This window comes from Gouania willdenowi, chromosome 17 (genome assembly GCF_900634775.1).
Source record: "Gouania willdenowi chromosome 17, fGouWil2.1, whole genome shotgun sequence".
In the NCBI taxonomy this organism is placed as follows: Eukaryota; Metazoa; Chordata; class Actinopteri; order Blenniiformes; family Gobiesocidae; genus Gouania; species Gouania willdenowi.
In genome coordinates this window covers 2,564,850-2,584,884 of record NC_041060.1, presented here as the reverse complement: position 1 = coordinate 2,584,884, position 20,035 = coordinate 2,564,850, and the positions used below count along the sequence as shown (strand labels likewise).

Sequence of the window (20,035 nt, the reverse complement as noted above, 5' to 3'; positions counted from 1 at the left end):
TTTATGTATTTTTATGCCACATTGTGTTGTTTTGTAATCATCATTCTTTTTGGTGTATTTTTGTTGTTGGTTTTGGGAGTCATGTTTATTTCTGTTGTTATTATACACACTTAATAGCATAACATACAGGGTTTTAAACAACGCTGTCTAATTCGTGAGACACTTTGTCTGAGCGTCCAACAGTGCAGTAAAAAAAAGTGGATGAAGGCAGAGGAGGAAGAGGAGGAGTGTGGCCATGAAAGAGAACACTGTGATCGTTGTCTTGGAGGAAGTCTCATCACCAGACAGTCAATGAGCACCTGTTCTATTCTGCAAAGGAAGCCAACGCTGATGCCAAAGACTTGAATTTAAAACATGCAAAGGGCAGACAACGTGGTAAAAAGGGTAATGTCATTTAAAAAGTAGGAACAATTAGTTTAAACTGGCAAATAATTGGCATGCCAAATCATGAATGTGGTTAAATTGACAAAATATAACCATGAAATATCATGAAAAAAGGATAAAGTGGCAGTAATTGTTCAACATATGCGACATTAGGTGGAAAGGTTTTATTAGTGCCAAAATTGTCTTAAAAGTGGGGGAAAAATGTGCAGAAAATGCATTGAAATGTGATGAGAAGTGGGAGTAATGCCGCAAAAATGCATTAAAAGGAGCAAAAATATGGCAAGAAAGAGTGATGAAAATGACAAGTTTGGTGTAATTGCAGAAAAAGTGTAAAAATAAGCAAAAATGGGCTGAAAATGTTTAGAAATATATTCTTAGTTTCTTGAAATTGGCAAAAAAAAAAAAAATAAGCATGGCATATGGTGGAAAGAGATTAAAAATGACTAATAGGTCAACACGTGTGACATTAGGTGGAAAAAGTGGTGGAAAGAGTTTATAAGTGCTAAAAATGTCTTGAAAGTAGAAATAATATACAGAAAGACATTGGAGAGGCAAAAACGGGCTTAAATTGTTAAAAATATATATTTTTTCTTAGTTTTTTGAAGGCATCTGGGACCCTCTACTAGTGTCCCGCGATCCCAAATAGGGTCCTGACCCCAAGGTTGACAACCTAAAGCAAGAAAACAGTAATCGTGTTGTCTGACCGACAGGAGGCGCTGTAGTCTATGGAGCTGGTGGCTTTGCGGGTATTACTTGTCGAAGAAGCAGTTTGAGAGCAACCCTATCTGGACTCTCCCAGTGCTCCCAGTGAGGTGGTGTCTCCCCGTCCATAAGACCCCCACCCTACCCCCAGGCCCCCGTCCTCCCCGACTGTGTGCTCTTATCCCCGGCGTCAGCGGCGACTGTTCGGGGCCATGGCGACCAGCGCGAAGCGAAAGCAGGAGGAGACCCATCTGAAGATGCTCCGGGAAATGACTAGCTTACCCGCCAATAGGAAATGCTTCGACTGCGACCAGCGCGGCCCGACCTACGTCAACATGACGGTGGGGTCGTTCGTGTGCACCACCTGCTCCGGGATCCTGTGAGTCTCACTCTGGGCTTCTTTAACCCGGGGTTTTATCACACTGTTCAGCTCTCTGAGGAGCTTTACCACCGCTATGAATCAGCGGTTACCGTTAGCCTGTTAGCTAGGGGCGTCTCAGCCCCCCGGACAGACAGGTAACGTAGACGGTTCCTCGGGCTGGGTCTGGTACTCATTAACAGTTAGATAGTGAGTTAGCTTGGTTGGCCTACTTTAGTGTGTTGCTCACCGGTTACACACACATTTGGTCTATGGTGAAACAACTTATTTCACAAAGACTGGAAACAGATTCCCACACCGGGAATACAGTCCTACTACACCCTGTGTAACCTAGCAACCGAGAAAAGTAGTGCGCTGCAGCTTCATGAATGTTAAATGTTGTACCGGTATTTTACTCAAAAGTTGATTTTTTACTGGATTTTTTTTTTTTTTTTTTTGTCATTTTATGTGTTTTTGATGTGTTTATGGAGTAATTTCACGAGTTTTCGTTGTCCTTTTATGTGTTTTTCTGTTATTTTGAGTATTTTTGTGTGTTTTTGTTGCTGTTTTTTGTATGTATTTTTGTCGGTTTTTGTGTTTCAATTTTTTTTGTGTTCTGGTTGCTCTTTTATGTATTTTTGTGTCATTGTTGTCCTGTGTTTTTGTCATTTTGTGTATTTTTCTTAAATGTTGTTTTTTGTGCTGTTATTTTGTGTTTATAAAGTTGATTTATGTATTTTTGTTGTCTTTTTGTGTATTTCTGACGTTATTTTCTATGTTTTTGTAGTAATTTTGTGAATTTGAGTAATTTTGCGTATCTATGATATCATTGTTGTCTTTATTTTTGTTGTCATTTTGTATGTTTTTCTCAAACTTTGTGTGTTTTGGTTGCTCTTTTATATATTTTCTGTCATATTGTGTTTTTAGTGTCATTGTTGTCTTGCATTTTTTGTTGTCATTTTCTCAAATGTTTTTGTTGTCATTTTATGTGTTTTTGTTGTTATTTTGTATATTTAATTTTTTTTAATTTTATATTTTGTACATATTGTTTTTTACTGTAACTATAGTACTTCTCTATATTTTTGTTGCTGTATTTTGGTTGTTCTGTGTATTTCTGTTGTCATTTTGTGTTTTTCTCAGATTTTGTGTGTTTGTTTTATGTTTTCAAATTTTGTGTGTTCTGGTTGCTCTCTTATTCTATTTTTCTGTCATCTTGTGTGTTTTTAGTGTCATTGTTGTCATGTATTTTTGTTTTTTAATGTATTTTTGGTTGTCATTTTGTATTTTTTGTTTTTATACTTATTTTTTAGATACTAAAAAGTATATCATAAACTATTTCAACATGTCTTTATCTTTTGTCTGTTGACCTGCTTCATATGAGCACATAAAGCAACATCTAAGGCTTTTTCAGAGGTTTCGTTTTTGGGGATTTTATTGTGGCTTTCGTTAGAGCCGACATTATGAACTTGTGCTTCATGAATACAGCCAATAATGTTCTTTACTGTGAGCTGGTATGCTGCAAGCACAGTCACGTACTAATAGTGTTTAAAGACACCTGGGTGAATGAAATGTTTGGGTAAAAATGTTTATTTACTTGTGGAGCTACTTTCTATGGCTCGCTGGTTTAGAACATGGACTGCTATTACTGATGCTATGTTCTTTGTGTTGCCTTTTTACACTTGGGACACATTAGAATACACCTCTATTTACACTCCTGTCCTGTTCCAGTGGTTGTTAACCTTTGTGAGCTGGGACCCCCAATGTACAAAGCAGCCCGGGGCCCATTCAAATATAAACATGGTAGTAGTTCATGTAACTGATCTCACCTTTACATTTAGAATTACAAAATCAAGTCCACTTGTAGCAGTGGATCTCAGTTTTACCAATTTGAAGAGGAACATTTTTGAAAAAATATAACCTTTATTGAAAAATTGGTAAAAAATTTGATTATTATTTGTCAAGTCATTTAAAATCATAGCATGTGCAACCACATATACCATAACAGCAATGATACCTTACTCAAATGTTTGTATTTTTTTACTGTCATTTTTGGGGTCATTTTGTGTTTATGGAGTCATTTCATGTTTTTTCGTTGTCCTTTTGTGTATTTTTCTGTCATTTTGATTATTTTGAGTAATTTTGTGTGTTTTGGTTGCTATATTTTTGTAGTCATAGTGCACATTTTTCTCACTCTTTTATACATGCTTCTGTCATCTTGTCTGTTTTTAGTATAATTGTTGTCATGTATTTTTATTTCATTATGTATTTTTATTGTTTTAATGTGTTTTTGTTGTCATTTTGTATATTTTTCTGAAATTTTGTTGTTTTTGTTGTCATTTTTTGAGTCATATTGTGAGTTTTTGTTACTGTATTTCTTTTGTTTTGTGCATTTGTCATTTTATATATATCTTTCAAATGTTGTGTTTTTGTGAGTTATTTTATGTATTTTCATTCTGCTTTTGTGTATTTTCTGTGTTTTTGTTGCTGCATTTTTGTAGTTTTTTGTATTTTTGCATGTTTTTCTAAAATTTTGTATGTTCTTGTAGCTCTTTCATCTATTTTTCTGTCATCTTTTGTGTTTCCACTATCATTGTCGTGTATTTTTATTTTGTATGTATTTTTTTGTCATTTTGTATATTTTTCTCAAATATTGTTTTTGCTGTCATTTTTTGAGTCATATTGTGTATTTTAGTTGCTGTATTTGTGTTGTTGTGTGTATTTGTAATTTTGTATATTTTTCTCAAAAATTGTGTTTTTGTTGTCATTCTTTGGGTCATTTTATGCATTTTTGTTGTCCTTTTGTGTATTTTTCTGTCATTTTGTGTGTTTTTGGAATCAGTTTGTGCGTTTTTTGTTTGGTTGCCGCAGATAATTAGTCCGAGACCCTCATCATAACAGTTAGTGACGCAGCCCTTGTTTTGTAATTTCTCTGTGAAAAGCAGCTGTGGTGTTTTCATGGGTGGTTGTTTGTTTTCTGTGGTTTTTTAGCTAACATGTAGCTCCTCCACCCACAGGCGAGGGTTGAACCCCCCACACAGAGTGAAGTCCATCTCGATGACCACGTTCACGCAGCAGGAAATCGAGTTCCTACAAAAACACAGCAACGAGGTACGACACAAAGGTTTCTGCACAGAATGGATGATGTTTTCAAATCTGCTTGAAGTGGCATTTTTCTTTTCTTGGCCCCGTTCAGTCACTTTTTTTACTCTCGTTTCTCACCCACCCTTCCCCCTCCTTTTCTTGTCTTTACTATGTTCTACCTCTCTTTCCCGGCTGTGCCACCCCACCCTCCCCCTACCCCGTGTCTGTCTTTGCCTCCCACTTCTCTCATTCCTGTGCCCCCCCCCCCACCCACCCCTGCAGGTCTGTAAACACATCTGGTTGGGCCTCTATGACGACCGAACGTCAGTCGTTCCAGATTTTCGAGAACCACAGAAAGTAAAAGAATTCCTCCAAGAAAAATATGAAAAGAAACGATGGTAATGAAAAACAACGCTTTCTTTTTTTTCTGAGTTTATAAAAGATTCAAAATTGTAATTGATTATGTCAAAACATCAGTTACTGTACAAATGGGTCAAATTTCCATTTGGGGGAAAGTGTGTGTTGCTCAATTAAGCAAAAAAAAAATCTTAGCTTTCTAGTTTTACAACTTTTTTTGTAATGCTGGTTTGATAAATGATTTTCAGCACTTTTCCTTTTCCTTTCCACTTCGTTATCATCAACCGTATCCATGGAAACCCAAGGACAACTTTTTTATGTCAGTTTTTAAAAAGGCGTATTCCAGATGAAAGGTGGGTCCTTAAAAAGTCCTAAATATTTGTCTTAAATTCATATCAGATTGGTCTTAAATGTGCTTTAGTCACGTGACCACGAGAATTTCTGTTGAGCACGCACTGAACGCTCTTCTTATTCCTTTCCATCTCGCTCCGTCATTTAGATTACGTGACTCAATAAGTCTGCTGCCTCCTTGCTCGCTAACCCGTCCTTTTTGGTTGCTCCAAATGGGAAAATGTCGATTTAGTGACAAGTGGCTTGAAAACCCAGTTTAATTATTTACATTTTCTTAGAAGGCCTTATTATAGATCAGTGTTGCACATATGGAATTACATGGTTTTTGGTGTTTGCTTTGCTCACAGGTTCCAGTCAAGTTTGGTTTCTGGGACGTTATTGTTCACTGATATTAAATGTTTCATAAATAATAAAATTCAATTTAGGACAATGTTGATATCTTTGTTCTCTTTCCACATCAATAAACACATTTGAAGAATGTTCTTGAACAACTGATTTATTTTAATTTTTCCTTATTGTACATTATTAACTGACATCAATGCCTTTAATTGTGAAATAATATATTTTCCTTTTGGTTTGTATTTCCATCGTACGTTTGGGCTTAAATTTTCTTTAAGGTAGTATTAAAAACTCTTATATATAACTTGTTCCTACATGTAGTCACCCTGTTCCTGGAGATAAGATTAGATACGTTTATACTTCTTCCTACTCCTCGTTCACGTAAACTGAGTTACGTAAGAATTTGGATATGCAAATGTTTTATTTCTTGATGTTAATTTATTTTAATTGTATTTTAAACTGTTTTTAAGTCATTTACATAATCTAAATAAATAAATCAATCAAATCAAATACTTGCTAATTTGCATCATAATTACAACTCAAACTGATGCTTTTATTTATTTTTTAATGAATACCTGCAGGTATGTTCCTCCTGACCAAGTGAGGGCAGTAGTGAGCGTACAGGCCTCGGTTTCTGGCTCCTCAGCGAGCAGCACTGGCAGCACCCCGGAAGTCCAACCCCTGAAAACCCTTCACCTCAACAAGACCCCGCTGCGCCAGGTGAGACGGACAGGGTTGGGGTCAATTACAATTGTAATCGCCTCATTTATAATTAATTGCAGTTATGGTATAGTTATATTTGTAATTTAAAAAAAAATGTTGCTGTTTTAATCAAAATTGAACTGTAATTGACTTCAGATAATTGACTTTGTAATTGTTATAGAAATTATATATAAAAACTGTATTATATATTGATTAAACGCAAACATGTGTCTCTAGGTTACAGTTCTATATCGTACAGATATGTAGGTAATAAATATTAAAAGATGTTTCATATCAACTTTCCCATTACCTGGCAGTTCTCTTGAGGATAATTTTTAGTATTTAAAAAAAATGTATAAATCAAGGGGTAAGGCTCAGACGCCCACACCAAAAATATGAATACCAATATTTTAATTGATTAGGAAGTCTAACAATGAAACCAAGAGATGGAAAAACAAATATATTATTGTAATAAATATAAGATAATGATAATATTTTTATTATTCTGTTTTCTATTGTAAAGTGTCCTTGGGTGACCTGAAATGTGCTTTTAAGTTAAATGTATTATTATTATTATTATTATTATTAATAATAATATAATTTTTTTGTGTATTTTACATATGATTTAAGACAGTGGTTTCCAATCTTTTCACAGTCCCGTACCCCTTCAGACATTTAACCTGAAGCCATATACCCCCTACTCCTGCACACTTAAAAAACATAAAGTATAATGTCATATACAATGTAGCCCTACGGTTAATTTTACGTATCCTGTTAAGGAATAATATATAATAATCATGATAACTAGATGCAGGATGCAGATGCTGGCCCGTGTCGCACTGCATTAGCTTATCATTGGCATTAGCGAGCATTAGCATTAACCTTAATTGTAATCTTACTTGTATCTGTTGTAATTAAAGACGTAATTGAAAAATGTAATTGAGCACATTCCCCCACCCCTCCACCCATCACACGTCACAGTGTTTGTATCTGGTTGATAAAACTCATCCCTATGTTTGCGTCCAGTCTCCAGGGCTTTCTCGCTCCCAGGCTCACGCCACCGCTCAAGAAAAGAAGTTTGATCTGCTTTCAGACCTGGGCGGAGACATCTTTGCTGCTCCGTCCTCACAAACTGCCAGTGCTACCAATTTTGCCAACTTTGCACAATTTCCAGGCCAATCAGGTATTGTTTTTTTTCCATTTTTTTTTCAACCATTATTGATTATAAAAAGCAGAATGTCCTCCTGTATGGAAGTAAATCTATTAGGGATGTAACGATTCACCCAACTCCCGATACGATTCGATTCACGATACTGGGTTCAGGATACGATTCTCTCACGATTTATTCTACAAAATGGGACTGTAGACAAATATTCCTTTATTTTTTTGCGGAAAAAAACTAGAAAATACTGTACTATTTTCCTTTTATGTTTAATTGTCAAAAGAATCCCTTGATAAACTATTCAAAACAATGCAGTTTAACTAAAAATAAATCTTGAATGAAATTAAGGAATAATACAAATGAAGAAGAAGCCTATTAATTTAAATTCTGGTTCTATAGTAAACAATGCAAAACTCCATAATAGTTCCTTTTCTTTTTAAAAGTGCAACTGAAAATGTATGTTGTGCCTTAATAATTGGACTTAAAAAGAAAAGAAGAAAAAAAACAGTCCGCTGTATTTACGTCAGATATTTGTTTGGACCAGCAGAGGGCGCTGGTAACCCAGTGGTCGGTTGGCATGCAGATATTATTGCAGTGAAGAAGAGATACTACGCGCTAGCAGACAGAGCTAATAGAAAAACGTGACTTTTACAGATATTCTTTCGGTGCTAAAGGGGTAAGGAATCATTTATGAACATGTTTAAGAGTAGATGGCGGCCAAAAAGAAAGTAGTAGGATATTCCGCCCGCCGCCTCCACTTTTAGACGAGAACGATATATAGCGCCCTCTGCTGTTTATAAAAGTACTGCGATTGAATTTTCAGATGTGAACCGTGATACCTATGAATCGATTTTTAACTGCCTTACAATTAATCGTTCCATCCCTAAAATCTGTATCATTGGATTTTGAGTTTGAATTTCTAGCAGTTAATTTTTTTACATCAAATTTTTTTTGCACTAAATCAGACTTTTAATTTTAAAAACCATTGAATATCTAGCACTGAATTTATTTCTTCCATTGGTCATGTGACGGTGGGGTGCGTTATACACTACTGTATCATATATTGAATGTAAAGTTACGTGGGACACATAATATTAGGTCAATGAAAGTGCACAGCATGAATCTCTGTGTAAGACACGTCTTCTTCATGATGTTCAAAGTGTTTAATGTCATTTCACTTGCTTAACTTTTACCACTGATACATTCAAGTCAATGTACAAACAATGAAATCACATCTCATAATCATGTTTAGTCAGATGTACTCAAATTCAATGTAAAAAAAAAAAAAATCAGTGCTAAAAATTTGAAATCATAATGTGATGGCACAGATTTACTTCCATACTCCTGACCTCATCATGACCCCACCTTTCCTTTTCATTGTTCCACCTGAGCACGTCACCTCCCTCAAAGTCCTTTCCATCAGGTAGCTCCTTCATACCTTTGTTCACGTGTCCAGCCTTCTTCACATAACCCTCACCTCACTTTATGTTCCTGTGTCCATCCGTTTTCATCAATGATTAGATTATTATTTATTGTGGTCTGTGTTCAGACAGGTAATAATTATTTGGATGAATATTGTTAAAGGAAGGAAACGATCGGTCCCAAAATGCTTTAACCAGAGACTGTGGGTGGCTTCTTGAAGTCAATGGACAAAACGGCAAAAATACACAAAATTACTCAACAAGTACACTTAAAATTATCATAAAAAATACACGAAACACACAAAATGACAACATAAATGGATAAAATGAGAGTAAAAAAACTCAAAATGGGAACAAAAATAAAGAAACTATAAGAAAAATCTGCAAAATGACTCCAAATATACACTTTATTATGGAAAACTACTCAAAAGGATGATGAAAAATATTCAACACACACACAATGACAAAACATGACTCCCAAAACACACAAAATAGACAACAAAAATATGCAAGGAAATTACAAAAATAAACTCCAAAAACACACAAAATGGCTACAAAAATACACTATTTTTCTTCTCCTTTTGTTTAATTTACTCTCATATAAACTAAACCTTGAGAAGAATATACAAAACAACAAGAAAACAGAGAATATTACTCCAATGTACACTGAATTACACAACAATACTTTAAAGGATGATGAAAATATACAAAATGACAACAAAAATGCATAATGTGTGAGAAAAATTTACAGAATGACTCCAAAATGGCAATAAACACACATTAAATTACAGTAAAATAGACAAAATGAGAACAAAATTTTACAAATTTGGGGAAAAAACGATAACAAAAAAAAGAATATTACTATAATGTACAATGAATTACAGAATAATACTCAAAATGACGATGAAAATATACAAAACACAAAATGACAACATAAATGGACAAAATGAGAGTAAAAAACAAAATGAGAACAAAAATAAAGAAACTAAAGGAAAAATACACAAAATGACTCCAAATATACACTTAATTGTGGAAAACTACTCGCTTGGATGATTAAAAATACACAAACCACACAAAATGATGATAAAATTGGAAAAAATGACTCCACAAATACACAAAATGGACAACAAAAATACATAAGATGCGAGGAAAATATGCAAATAGACTCCAAAAACAAACAAAATGGCAGCAAAAACACACAATGTGAGAGCAAAATAAACAAAATTAGAACAAAAATAAACTAAACCTCGAGAAAAATATTCAAAACAACAAGAAAACTGAGAATATTACTCCAATGTACACTGAATTACAGAAGAACACTCTAAAGGATGATGAAAATATATAAAATGACAACAAAAACACATAACATGTGAGAAATATATACAGAATGACTCCAAAATGGCAATAAAAACACACAAAATGACAGTAAAATAGACAAAATGAGAAAAAAAAAAATTAACAAACGTGGGGGAAAAACATACAAAATGACTACTAAAAAAGTATATTACTACAATGTACACTGAATTATGGAAGAATACTCAAAATGACAATGAAAATACATGAAACACACAAGATGACAACAAGAATAGACAAAATAAATCCAAAAACAAAAAAGAAAAAGAAAATGCGCAAATTGCGAGAAAAATATAGAAAAAAGTAAACCACACAAACCTTTTTTTTCCTTTCCTGTATTAAAGCTCTGATTGGTCAGTATTCTAAAGAATTTCATAAGTGTTGATCATGTGACCTTCACATCAGATACAATCACGTCTCCCATTGTGATCAAACTGTGTCTGTGTGCGTGTGCGTGTGTGAAAGGCTGTTGGTGTTCTGTCTTTTTTTAATTAAATATAATTCCATTGAAAGGAGGCATCCCTATACCATCACTGTCCAGTTCGACTGCTGCCCATTCCCATTCCCATTCCCATTCTGGGAGCAGCGCACAGGACCGCTACGCTGCACTGGCTGAACTGGACAACGAGCTCAGCACTTCAGCCTCCTCGGTTAGCAGCGTGCAAGGGTAAGACATACACACACGTGCACACACACGCGCACACACACAGGAGGAAAATATAATAAAATCAGATTGTGTAAATACATTTTATCGGTTCATTTATGTTGAAATGAAAACAACAAACAAAACAAATGTCAAATATATTTCTTTATTTTTATAATTTATATAATTTATAACAAGGAGAAGCTTTGGTGTTTCAGTATAGTGGAATAAGATTCTGGAACAATTTGCCAATGGAAAGTAAATATCAAGCAATTTGAAAGAAAATATCTTCATATTGTCTGACAATTTTCAAAGCGTGTATTATATATTTTTTTGTGTGTATTACAATCAAAAGCATACAAAGATGAGACAATATTAATTAACAGCAGCAATGGTTAGAAAACAGAATGCTGAATATTAGAATATTTGTTTACTGTAATGTAGGAAAAGGTATGTGTATGCAGTAATATATGTAATTATTGTTTTTTTTTTGTGCTTTTTTCTGGAGGGAAGCCATCTGCATCAAATCTTTTGTGTATTGTAATACTGCATTTGCAATTTGTTTATTATACTTTTTTATTTTGTGCGTTTTCGGAGATATTTTGCATATTTTTCTCACATCTTATGCATTATTGTTGTTTGTGTTTTGTAGTGATTTTGTTTTTTTGTGTTGTCATTTTATGTATTTTTTTATCAACCTTTTGAGTATTTTTCCATAATTCCGTGTACATTAAAGTAATATTCTCTTTTTTCGTTTTAGTTTTGTTCTGATTTTGTTTATTTCACTCTCATTTTGTATGTTTTTTGTTATTTTTTTCTCAATTTGTGTATTTATTTTCTAGAGTCATTTTGTCTCTGCACATTTGATTATTTGTTTACTGTAATGTTGGAAAACACCAAAAGTATGTGTATGCTGTAATATACAGTATGTAATTATTGTGTTTTTTTGTGTATTTTTCAGTATTTCAGTGTATATTTGAGTAATATTCTTTGTTTTTGTTGTTGTTTCATACATTTTCCCTAAGTTTGTTTATTTTTGTTCTCATTTTGTTGATTTTACTCGAATATAGTGTGTTTTTATGGCCATTTTGTGTGTGTTTCTGTTGTAATTTTGTGTGTTTTTTGTTATTTTTCTCACAATGTGTGTATTTTTTTTTTCATTTTGTGTTTTCTGAGTTATTTTGCACATTTTTCTTACATGTTTTTGTTGTATATTTGTGTGTTTTTGCAGTAATGTTTTCTATTTGTGTTGTCATTTTGTGTATTTTTATCGACCTTTTGAGTATTTTTCCATAATTCAGTGTACATTGGAGTAAAATTGTTGTCAATTTGTATGTTTTTCCCCACGTTTGTTTAGTTTTGTTCTCATATTGTTTATTTCACTCACTTAGTGTATTTTTATTGCCATTTTGTGTTATTTCTCTCTCAATTTGTGGATTTTTTTTAATTTTGTATTATTTTGGAGTCATTTTGTCTCTGAAAATGTAATTATTTGTTTACTGTAATGTTGGAAAACACAAAAAGTATGTTTATGCAGTAATATATGAAGTTATTGTTTTGTTTTTCTGGTAAATATTTTGTTAATTGTAATGTAGCATTTGCATTTTTTTTTCGAAATAAACAGTATAATCAATGATTTATAGATTCACGATTATTAATCCAATCCTTTTCTCTACAGGAACATATTTGGGCCAGCGCTGGGCTCGTCCCCAGCCCATAACACGTCCGTGTTACCCAGCATGCAGCCTGGCTTTGGAGGTGGCGAGTTGCATTCACTGTCTATCAGCATTTTTGCACGACTTCTGTTTTTTTTTTTTTTTTTTTTTTTAATGCCCTGAAGGTTGACTTTTTTATTTTGTTTGTTTGTTTGTCTTGATTTGGTTCAGCCGTTCCCTCCACAAACCCTTTTGTTGCTGCAGCCGTCCCCCCAGACATGGCAACAAACCCTTTCCAAACTAATGGCAGAGCCCCCCCTGCAGGTGAGAAGGCTGTAGTGTCGGTTGCTTTTTGTGTTGCTCAGATGTGTGTAGCAGCTCTGTGCATTATTAGCAGGGTTGGGGTCAATTACATTTTTCAATTACAGTTACTTTTTAAATTATCCATTTTCAATCACAACTCAATTACAATTACAGTGACCAACATTTTTTTCATTCACAATTAAAATTATTTTTTCCCCCTTCAAAGTCAATTACAATTATGTTCTCAATTTCTAAAGTTCAAATTCAATTAATGCCTGAAATAAATAAGCCCCAAAATGTTCACCATATTTTTGTGTTAGCTTCCTGTTAGCATCGCTAATGATAACGGATCAGTTTTGACCCATGTCTTAAATCAGCTGTAAAATACACAAAAAAATATTATTTATCATCAAAAATATTCAAAACAACAAGAAAACTGAGAATATTACTCCAATGTACACTGAATTACAGAAGAGTACTCTAAAGGATGATGAAAATATACAAAATGACAACAAAAACGCATAACATGTGAGAATAATATACAGAATGACTCCAAAATGGCAATAAAAACACACTGTCACAAAATGACACACAAATACACAATACGAGTCCAAAAAACATATATTTTACAGGAAAAATACACAAAAGGACAACAGAAATGCACAAAATGCTTCACAATGAGCAAGACAACAACAAAAATACACAGAATGAGAGAAAAACACACAAAATTACTGTAAAAACTCTTTCTTTCCTGTATTAATGCTCAGATAGCTCATTATTCTAAATCCTGACATGATTGTTGATCATGTGACCCTCTTCGATCAAACAAACACATTTTATTTCGGACCTGCTGAACTGTAACATGATTCCACTGTTTTGTGTTTAATAAATTGTAATTAACCGTTTTTGTAGAATTTCCATGAAATTCCATAGAAATTTTCATAGACTTAGAATTACAAAGTCATTTAAAGCTGCAGGCAGCATTGGACGAGCCTTCGCTACCACACGCATGTCAGTGCGTGGCACACATTGAGGTGTGTTGCATGTCGGTGTGTGGCAGAAATGTTAAAGTGTTGAGACGTAGCTGAACATTTTCAAGGATTATATCACAAACTTTCCTACAATGTTCTGTGCAAACATAATGTCTATGATTTCCTTTTACCAATAGGTGGCGCTATGACACTATGATTGACGGTTGGGTTAAACAATAACTCATTTTTTTGGGCAAACTCTTAATAACTACCAAAAGAGTCGCACTCACTCGTGCTCCACACGATCCCCTTATGCTGAAAAAAACTCCCGGTGAGAACCTTGTTGTGGTCGAAAGAAATAACAGAACTTACCCAGATCAGGGAAATCCTCAGTGTACTGAAGTAATAGTTCTTCAGTACACTGAAGAATTCTGACATCATCACTCTCTACAATTACAAGTAGAATTATGCCATAATTGTAGTTAATGATCAATTACTCAATTATAATTGACCCCAACGCTGATTTTGTGTGTGTGTGTGCGTGTGCGTGTGTGCGTGTGCGTGTGTGTGTGCGTGTGCGTGCGCGTGTGTAGCCTCCTTTGGTACTGGCTCTATGAGCATGCCTGCAGGCTTTGGGAATGCCTCCTCCTTCTGCCTCCCGACCAGTTTCAGCGGAAACTTCCAGCAGCAGTTTCCTGGTCAGACCCCCGTCCCTTACTCTCAGCCTGGGGTCTACCACCCTCAGTCCAATGGTTAGTGGTCCCTCCCCCTCTTTCCTTTTGCACATGTGCAGTACCTGCTCCTATTTCTGGCATGGTTTGCTTGTAATTTTTTTCCTCTATGATGATGATCTTCTTTATTCCTGCATAAATTCTAACGTCAGTGGCAGTTACTGCACAGTGATGTGGGATTACATTCAGGATTACATTTCCTATCTGGTTTTTTCCTACTTTTACTAAAGTTCTACCTAATCCTGAATGCAATCCGTCTTTACTAGACAGCTAACAGTCTCTTTTTGTATATTTTTCACACATCTTATGTGTTTTTGTTCTCTATTTGAATGTTTTTGGAGACATTTTGTGTGTTTTAAGAGTTATTTTGTTGGTTTTTGGATATTTTCAGTGTACATTGGAGTCATATTTTCTTTTTTTTGTCTTAATTGTCTTTATTTTACTCTCATTTAGTGTGTTTTTATTGTTATTTTGTGTGTTCTTGGTTATTTTTCTCTCAATTTGTTTATTCGTTTTTTTCATTTTGTGCGTTTCTGGAATTATTTTGTATTTTGTATTATTTGTTTGTTATCTAGTGTTGTATTGTTGCTATTTTGTGTTTTCTTAGTCATTTTGAGTTATTTTATATATTTTTCTCACATCTTATGCATTTGTGTGTTTTTAGAGTCGTTTTGTTGTCGTTTTGTATATTTTCCCCCAAGTTAGTTTTTTTTCCCTTGTTTTGTTTATTTTACTGTCATTTAGTGTGTTTTTATAGCCATTTTGTGTGTTTTTGGAGTCATTTTGTTTATTTTTGTCATTAGTTTGTGTGTTTTGTGTATTTTTTATCATCCTTTTGAGTATTTCTCTGTATTTCAGTGTATATTTGGAGTAATATTGTTCAGTATTGTTTTTTGCTTATGTAAATTTGGTTACAATAATTATTATTTATTTATTTTATACTCATTTTAATTATTATTATTTTATTATTATTAATTTTACTACAGCTATTGTTATTATTATTTAGTTTATTTATTTATTTTTAACTTAAAAAACCGCAAATTTTCTGTAATATTCTCTGCACTTTAAAATGTAATAGAATAATCAATATCTTGTTAAATTATTATTATTTTTTGATAAATATCCAAAGGCAATCAGTTACTGTTCATGCAAAGTTACTGAAAACAATAAAACCTTAAAATACGCCAACTTTCGCAGCAATTTCATACATAAAAAAAGTTTCAAAATCAGCCGTTTTAGGCGGCGACGATCAAACAAAGTGGGCGTGATATTGTGGAGGAACTGACCTTTGACCTTTGATGTGGTGATGTCACACACACAGGCCCAGCGTTCCCAGTCTACGCTCAAAACAAACCTTCAGTCGCTCCCTTCGGGCAGCCTGTGGCCATCCCCGGTATGACCAATAATCCCTTCATGGTGAGCATTACAACGCTGTAAAGCAGTGTTTTTCAATCTTGGGGTCGTGACCCCTGAAATTTAAATAGGGTCGCCTGAAATGTCTAGTAATCGATAAAAAAAAAAGACTGATTAAAATATTTTTTATTGCTTAATTCTTATTATATTATTTTCCAAATTAAAACAGACAATTTTAAACACTGTATATTATAACTGTATAAATACAAAAACACTGTGGAAGGTTTGTGTCAAAATGATTCAATCAACAACAACAAAAAATAGCTTTTATTCTTTGAAGTGTATAAACGCCATTCTTTTGGGGGCTCAAATTTTCTTTTGAATGATTTTTTTTGATTGAATTTTTTTTTTAATTGAAATTTAAAGACACAAATGTACTAACATAATATGGCCCAAATACAAAAAATATCTAAAGATAACCCAAACCTTTTCAATCAAAGAAAAAACGAGTACAAATGCAATTATTTGGGTCTCAACATTTTTTTTCTTTGCATTTGAACACTTTTTTCTTTGATTGAAAATGTTTATTTTTGATTGAAATATTCTTTTTTTAATTTTTTTTTTTGAATAATATAGACACAAATGTACTATCTATAATATGGCCCAAATACAAAAATTACCAAAAAAAAACCTTTTTAATCAAAGAAACAAATACTTTTTTTTTTTTTTTTGCATTTAAACATGATTAAATGTTTTTTAATTGAAATTTTCTTTTTTTTTTTTTGATTTAAATGTAAAATTTTTTTATTGAATGCAATTATTTGGTTCTCAAATATTTGTTTGCATAAATATGAATAAATGTTTATTTTTGATTGAAAATAGTTTTTTGATTGAAATGTTTTATTCGTTTTTATTGAATAATAGAGACGAATGTACTACCCATAATATGGCCCACATACAAGATAAGAAAAAAAAAACATTTTCAATCAAAGAAAAATGTGTTAAAATGCAATTATTTATGTCTCAAATCCTTTTTGCATTTAAACACTTTTTTCTTTGATTGAAATGTTTTTATTGAATAATGGACACAAATATACTACCCATACTATGGCCAAAATACAAAAAAAAAAAATCCCAGAAAAAGTATTCAATTTTTTAAAACTTTTTCTTTGATTGAAAATATTTACTTTTGATTGAAATAAACTTTGTTTTGATTGAAATATTTTTTTTTTAATTAAATGATAAAGACACAAACCTTCCTTCATACAAATACAAATATATATCTAGTTCAAATTTGTCACTAATTCTGTATTTGTTAAATAAAATGTGATCAAATTTGTCTGAAAATTGTGATATTGAAATGGGGTCACGATCCACTGCTACAAATGCTGATAAATACCTGCGTTCAGTCAGATATTTATTGATTGTTGTGCTTCTACGTCAGGCTGGAGCCCCAGCCGGGTCGTTTCCCTCTGGAGCTTCTTCCACCAACCCTTTCCTGTAGCACAGCTTCCACTCTGTGACCACTAGAGGGCAGCATGCAGGTCATATTTAACGCATCATCGTTTACGTCACAAGCAAACACACGCACACACACACACAGACTTTAATCTTTTTTTTTTTCTTACAAAGTTTACAACATTATGAAGGAGTGCAAGAGTTTTATGTGAAGACTGGGTCAGTTTATGGCAGTAAATGTACTGCTTGGACTATATATACAAACACATTAATATTATTATTATTATATGCTTTTAAAATATATATACATACACATATATATATTTGTTTATGACTGTAAGATCTGTGCATAAAACAGTTTGTAATCTCAGTTAATGTCAGTACACATTTAAGGACTGAATGAACATGTTTGATTGTAATTTTACACACACACACGCACACACACACACGTGAAAATAAAACCACTACAGTTGCTTTTTCTAAGCTGATGAACAGAGTTTCATCTACTCAGAGGTCTTTCATTTCAAAAGGGATCTAATTTGTCATTTCAGCATATTTTTTTTTATATACTTCATCATTGTCACTAATTAATTTAAAGTGCAAACATTTCCTGAACTAAAACCCAAAGCTTCTGTTTATATATGTGTGTATATGAAAAGCCTCGTGGTTTATACTTATTATTGGTTTGAAGCACGTCTGACAGAGCACAAATATCAGAAATACAGTGGCTGTGCTGTAAATGTCACACTAACGTACGAATAAACACTACAAACTCAATGAGTATTGTATATACTGTCTACCAGGGTTGGGCTCAATTATATTAAAATTTAAATTATTATTTTTCCACTGAAAGTCACAATTACTGAGCCTTTAATAAATAAGCCCATAAAACTTCCTCTTGTGTTAGCTTTCTGTTAGCATCTCAAATCAGCTGTAAAATACACTAACAAATATTATCTTTCATCCAATTTTTCTCTCATCTCTTGGTTTCCTTGTTAGGCTTCCTAATCAATGAAAATATTGGTATTATTAATATTTATCAAAGCTTTTTTTTTCTGTCAGTATACCTTTTCAGTTTAAATTTATTTAAAAAAAAAAAAAAAATTAAGAAGAAGGGACAGGTATTGGGAAAATAAGATATGAAACGTATATTTTAATAATTAACTACATATGTGTAATCCATACAACTCTAACAGGGTTTTTTTATTGTAATTTTTATAGAATTTTCATGCCGACATTTTTAATTACAAAGTCAATTATTTGTACTCAATTATAATTCAGTTATTACAATAGCAACAGATGTTTTCAGTTGAAATAATTATAATTAATTATAAATTATGTGATTACAATTATAATTGACCACACCCCTGCTGTCTACTATATACTATAAGTATGATTGGGATGATGAGCATTCCCACTGAAGTATACTTCCAAGCAGGGGCGGGTCTAGGAAATCTTGTGTATGGGGGGCCTGCAGGAGTGGCTCACTAAATTTCAAATAATAATAAAACAACCAAATAAAATCCCAGTTAATAATACTGTTATATATTTGCAAAATGGGCATTTCCCTTATATGTTGAAGCAACAAAACGTGTTAAACATCTAAAGAAAAAAATACATGACATGTAGTTAATGTTATAAAATATAAGGTCTGGATCAAATGCCTGCTCCCAAACTTGCTACCCAGTATAAAGGTTTAAATCTCCACCAGATTAGAGTAATAAATGCATGACTATTTATTTTAAAAGCATAAAAATAGTTTATTCTGACAAAAAAAAAATATATATATGTATATATATATATAGAGAGAGAGAGTTGTGGTTGTAAATGTATCACTATTTCCATTTTTTTTTTTAATTTACAAGCTACAAATTAATTTGTTTTATGTAAATCTGGATTTTTGGCCCCGCCCATGCTTTTAAGTTTCTTAAGAGGCATTTGGAACCTATAACAACAAAACCCTTGTTCACACTGAGACTAAATATCTGTCGGTTCTTCACCTTTGAAAGTTCTGAAAGCATTAGAAATGAGAAAGTGACCAAGTAGAATATCAACATGTGCTCATTTGATCCATAAAACTCACGTAGACACATTTAATTCTGAAATTTTGGAGATTCCCGCCATTATGTTACTGAGGAAACTTCTGGTTAATTTCAAAACAAGAGCCCTATTTACAAAAAGTGTTAAAAAAAACTAATGGAAGACGAGAAGAGATGCCTTTGTTTTGAAAAGCGGATGTTTGATTTTTTTTTTTTTTTTTTTACTGAAGCCGATCTGGGCCCATTTTGATGGAGAAAATAATTTTGAGCAAATCCAGAATAAAGTCAAAATGTCAAGATTAAAGTAGAAATTTAATTTAATATTTAAATTACAACATCGTGATAAAAGTCGAAGGTCCTCGTCAGCTTCCATAGATTTGACTTTATTAGCAAACCATTGATTATGTATTACGGTTTATTTTCGAAATATCGACCTTAATCTCGTCTTTTCAACAAAAATCTCCACATTAAATTTTGACTTTTTCTCGACTTTTTGACTTTAATCTGAAATTATTTTCTCCATCAAAATTGTCCCTAATTCGCATACGTGATTTTTTTTTTTTTATTTTGAAGCCGGTCCAAGGACCATTTTACGTTCCACTCGCAATGCATCATGGGATTGTTGAGTATGACTAAGCGTGCACATCCGGGTATTTCTCACATACTTTTCAT

General features: G+C 33.0%; 1 protein-coding gene across 2 annotated transcripts; it reads left to right on the top strand.

Annotated features, from left to right (window-relative positions):
• Positions 1-1,142: 1,142 nt before the first annotated feature.
• Positions 1,143-19,553, top strand: agfg1b (ArfGAP with FG repeats 1b). 2 transcript variants are annotated; one of them, XM_028472680.1, is made up of 11 exons: positions 1,143-1,465; positions 4,459-4,552; positions 4,808-4,923; positions 6,154-6,292; positions 7,301-7,457; positions 10,724-10,877; positions 12,532-12,611; positions 12,740-12,832; positions 14,376-14,534; positions 15,835-15,929; positions 17,311-19,553. In XM_028472680.1, exons 1-11 carry the CDS (start codon positions 1,299-1,301, stop codon positions 17,368-17,370), a joined length of 1,314 nt encoding a protein of 437 aa, XP_028328481.1. In that variant the 5' UTR covers positions 1,143-1,298; the 3' UTR covers positions 17,371-19,553. The 2 variants fall into 2 exon arrangements, with proteins under 2 accessions (XP_028328481.1, XP_028328482.1); XM_028472681.1 differs by lacking the exon at positions 14,376-14,534 and having other exon boundaries at positions 1,299-1,465.
• The last annotated feature ends 482 nt before the right edge of the window (positions 19,554-20,035 follow it).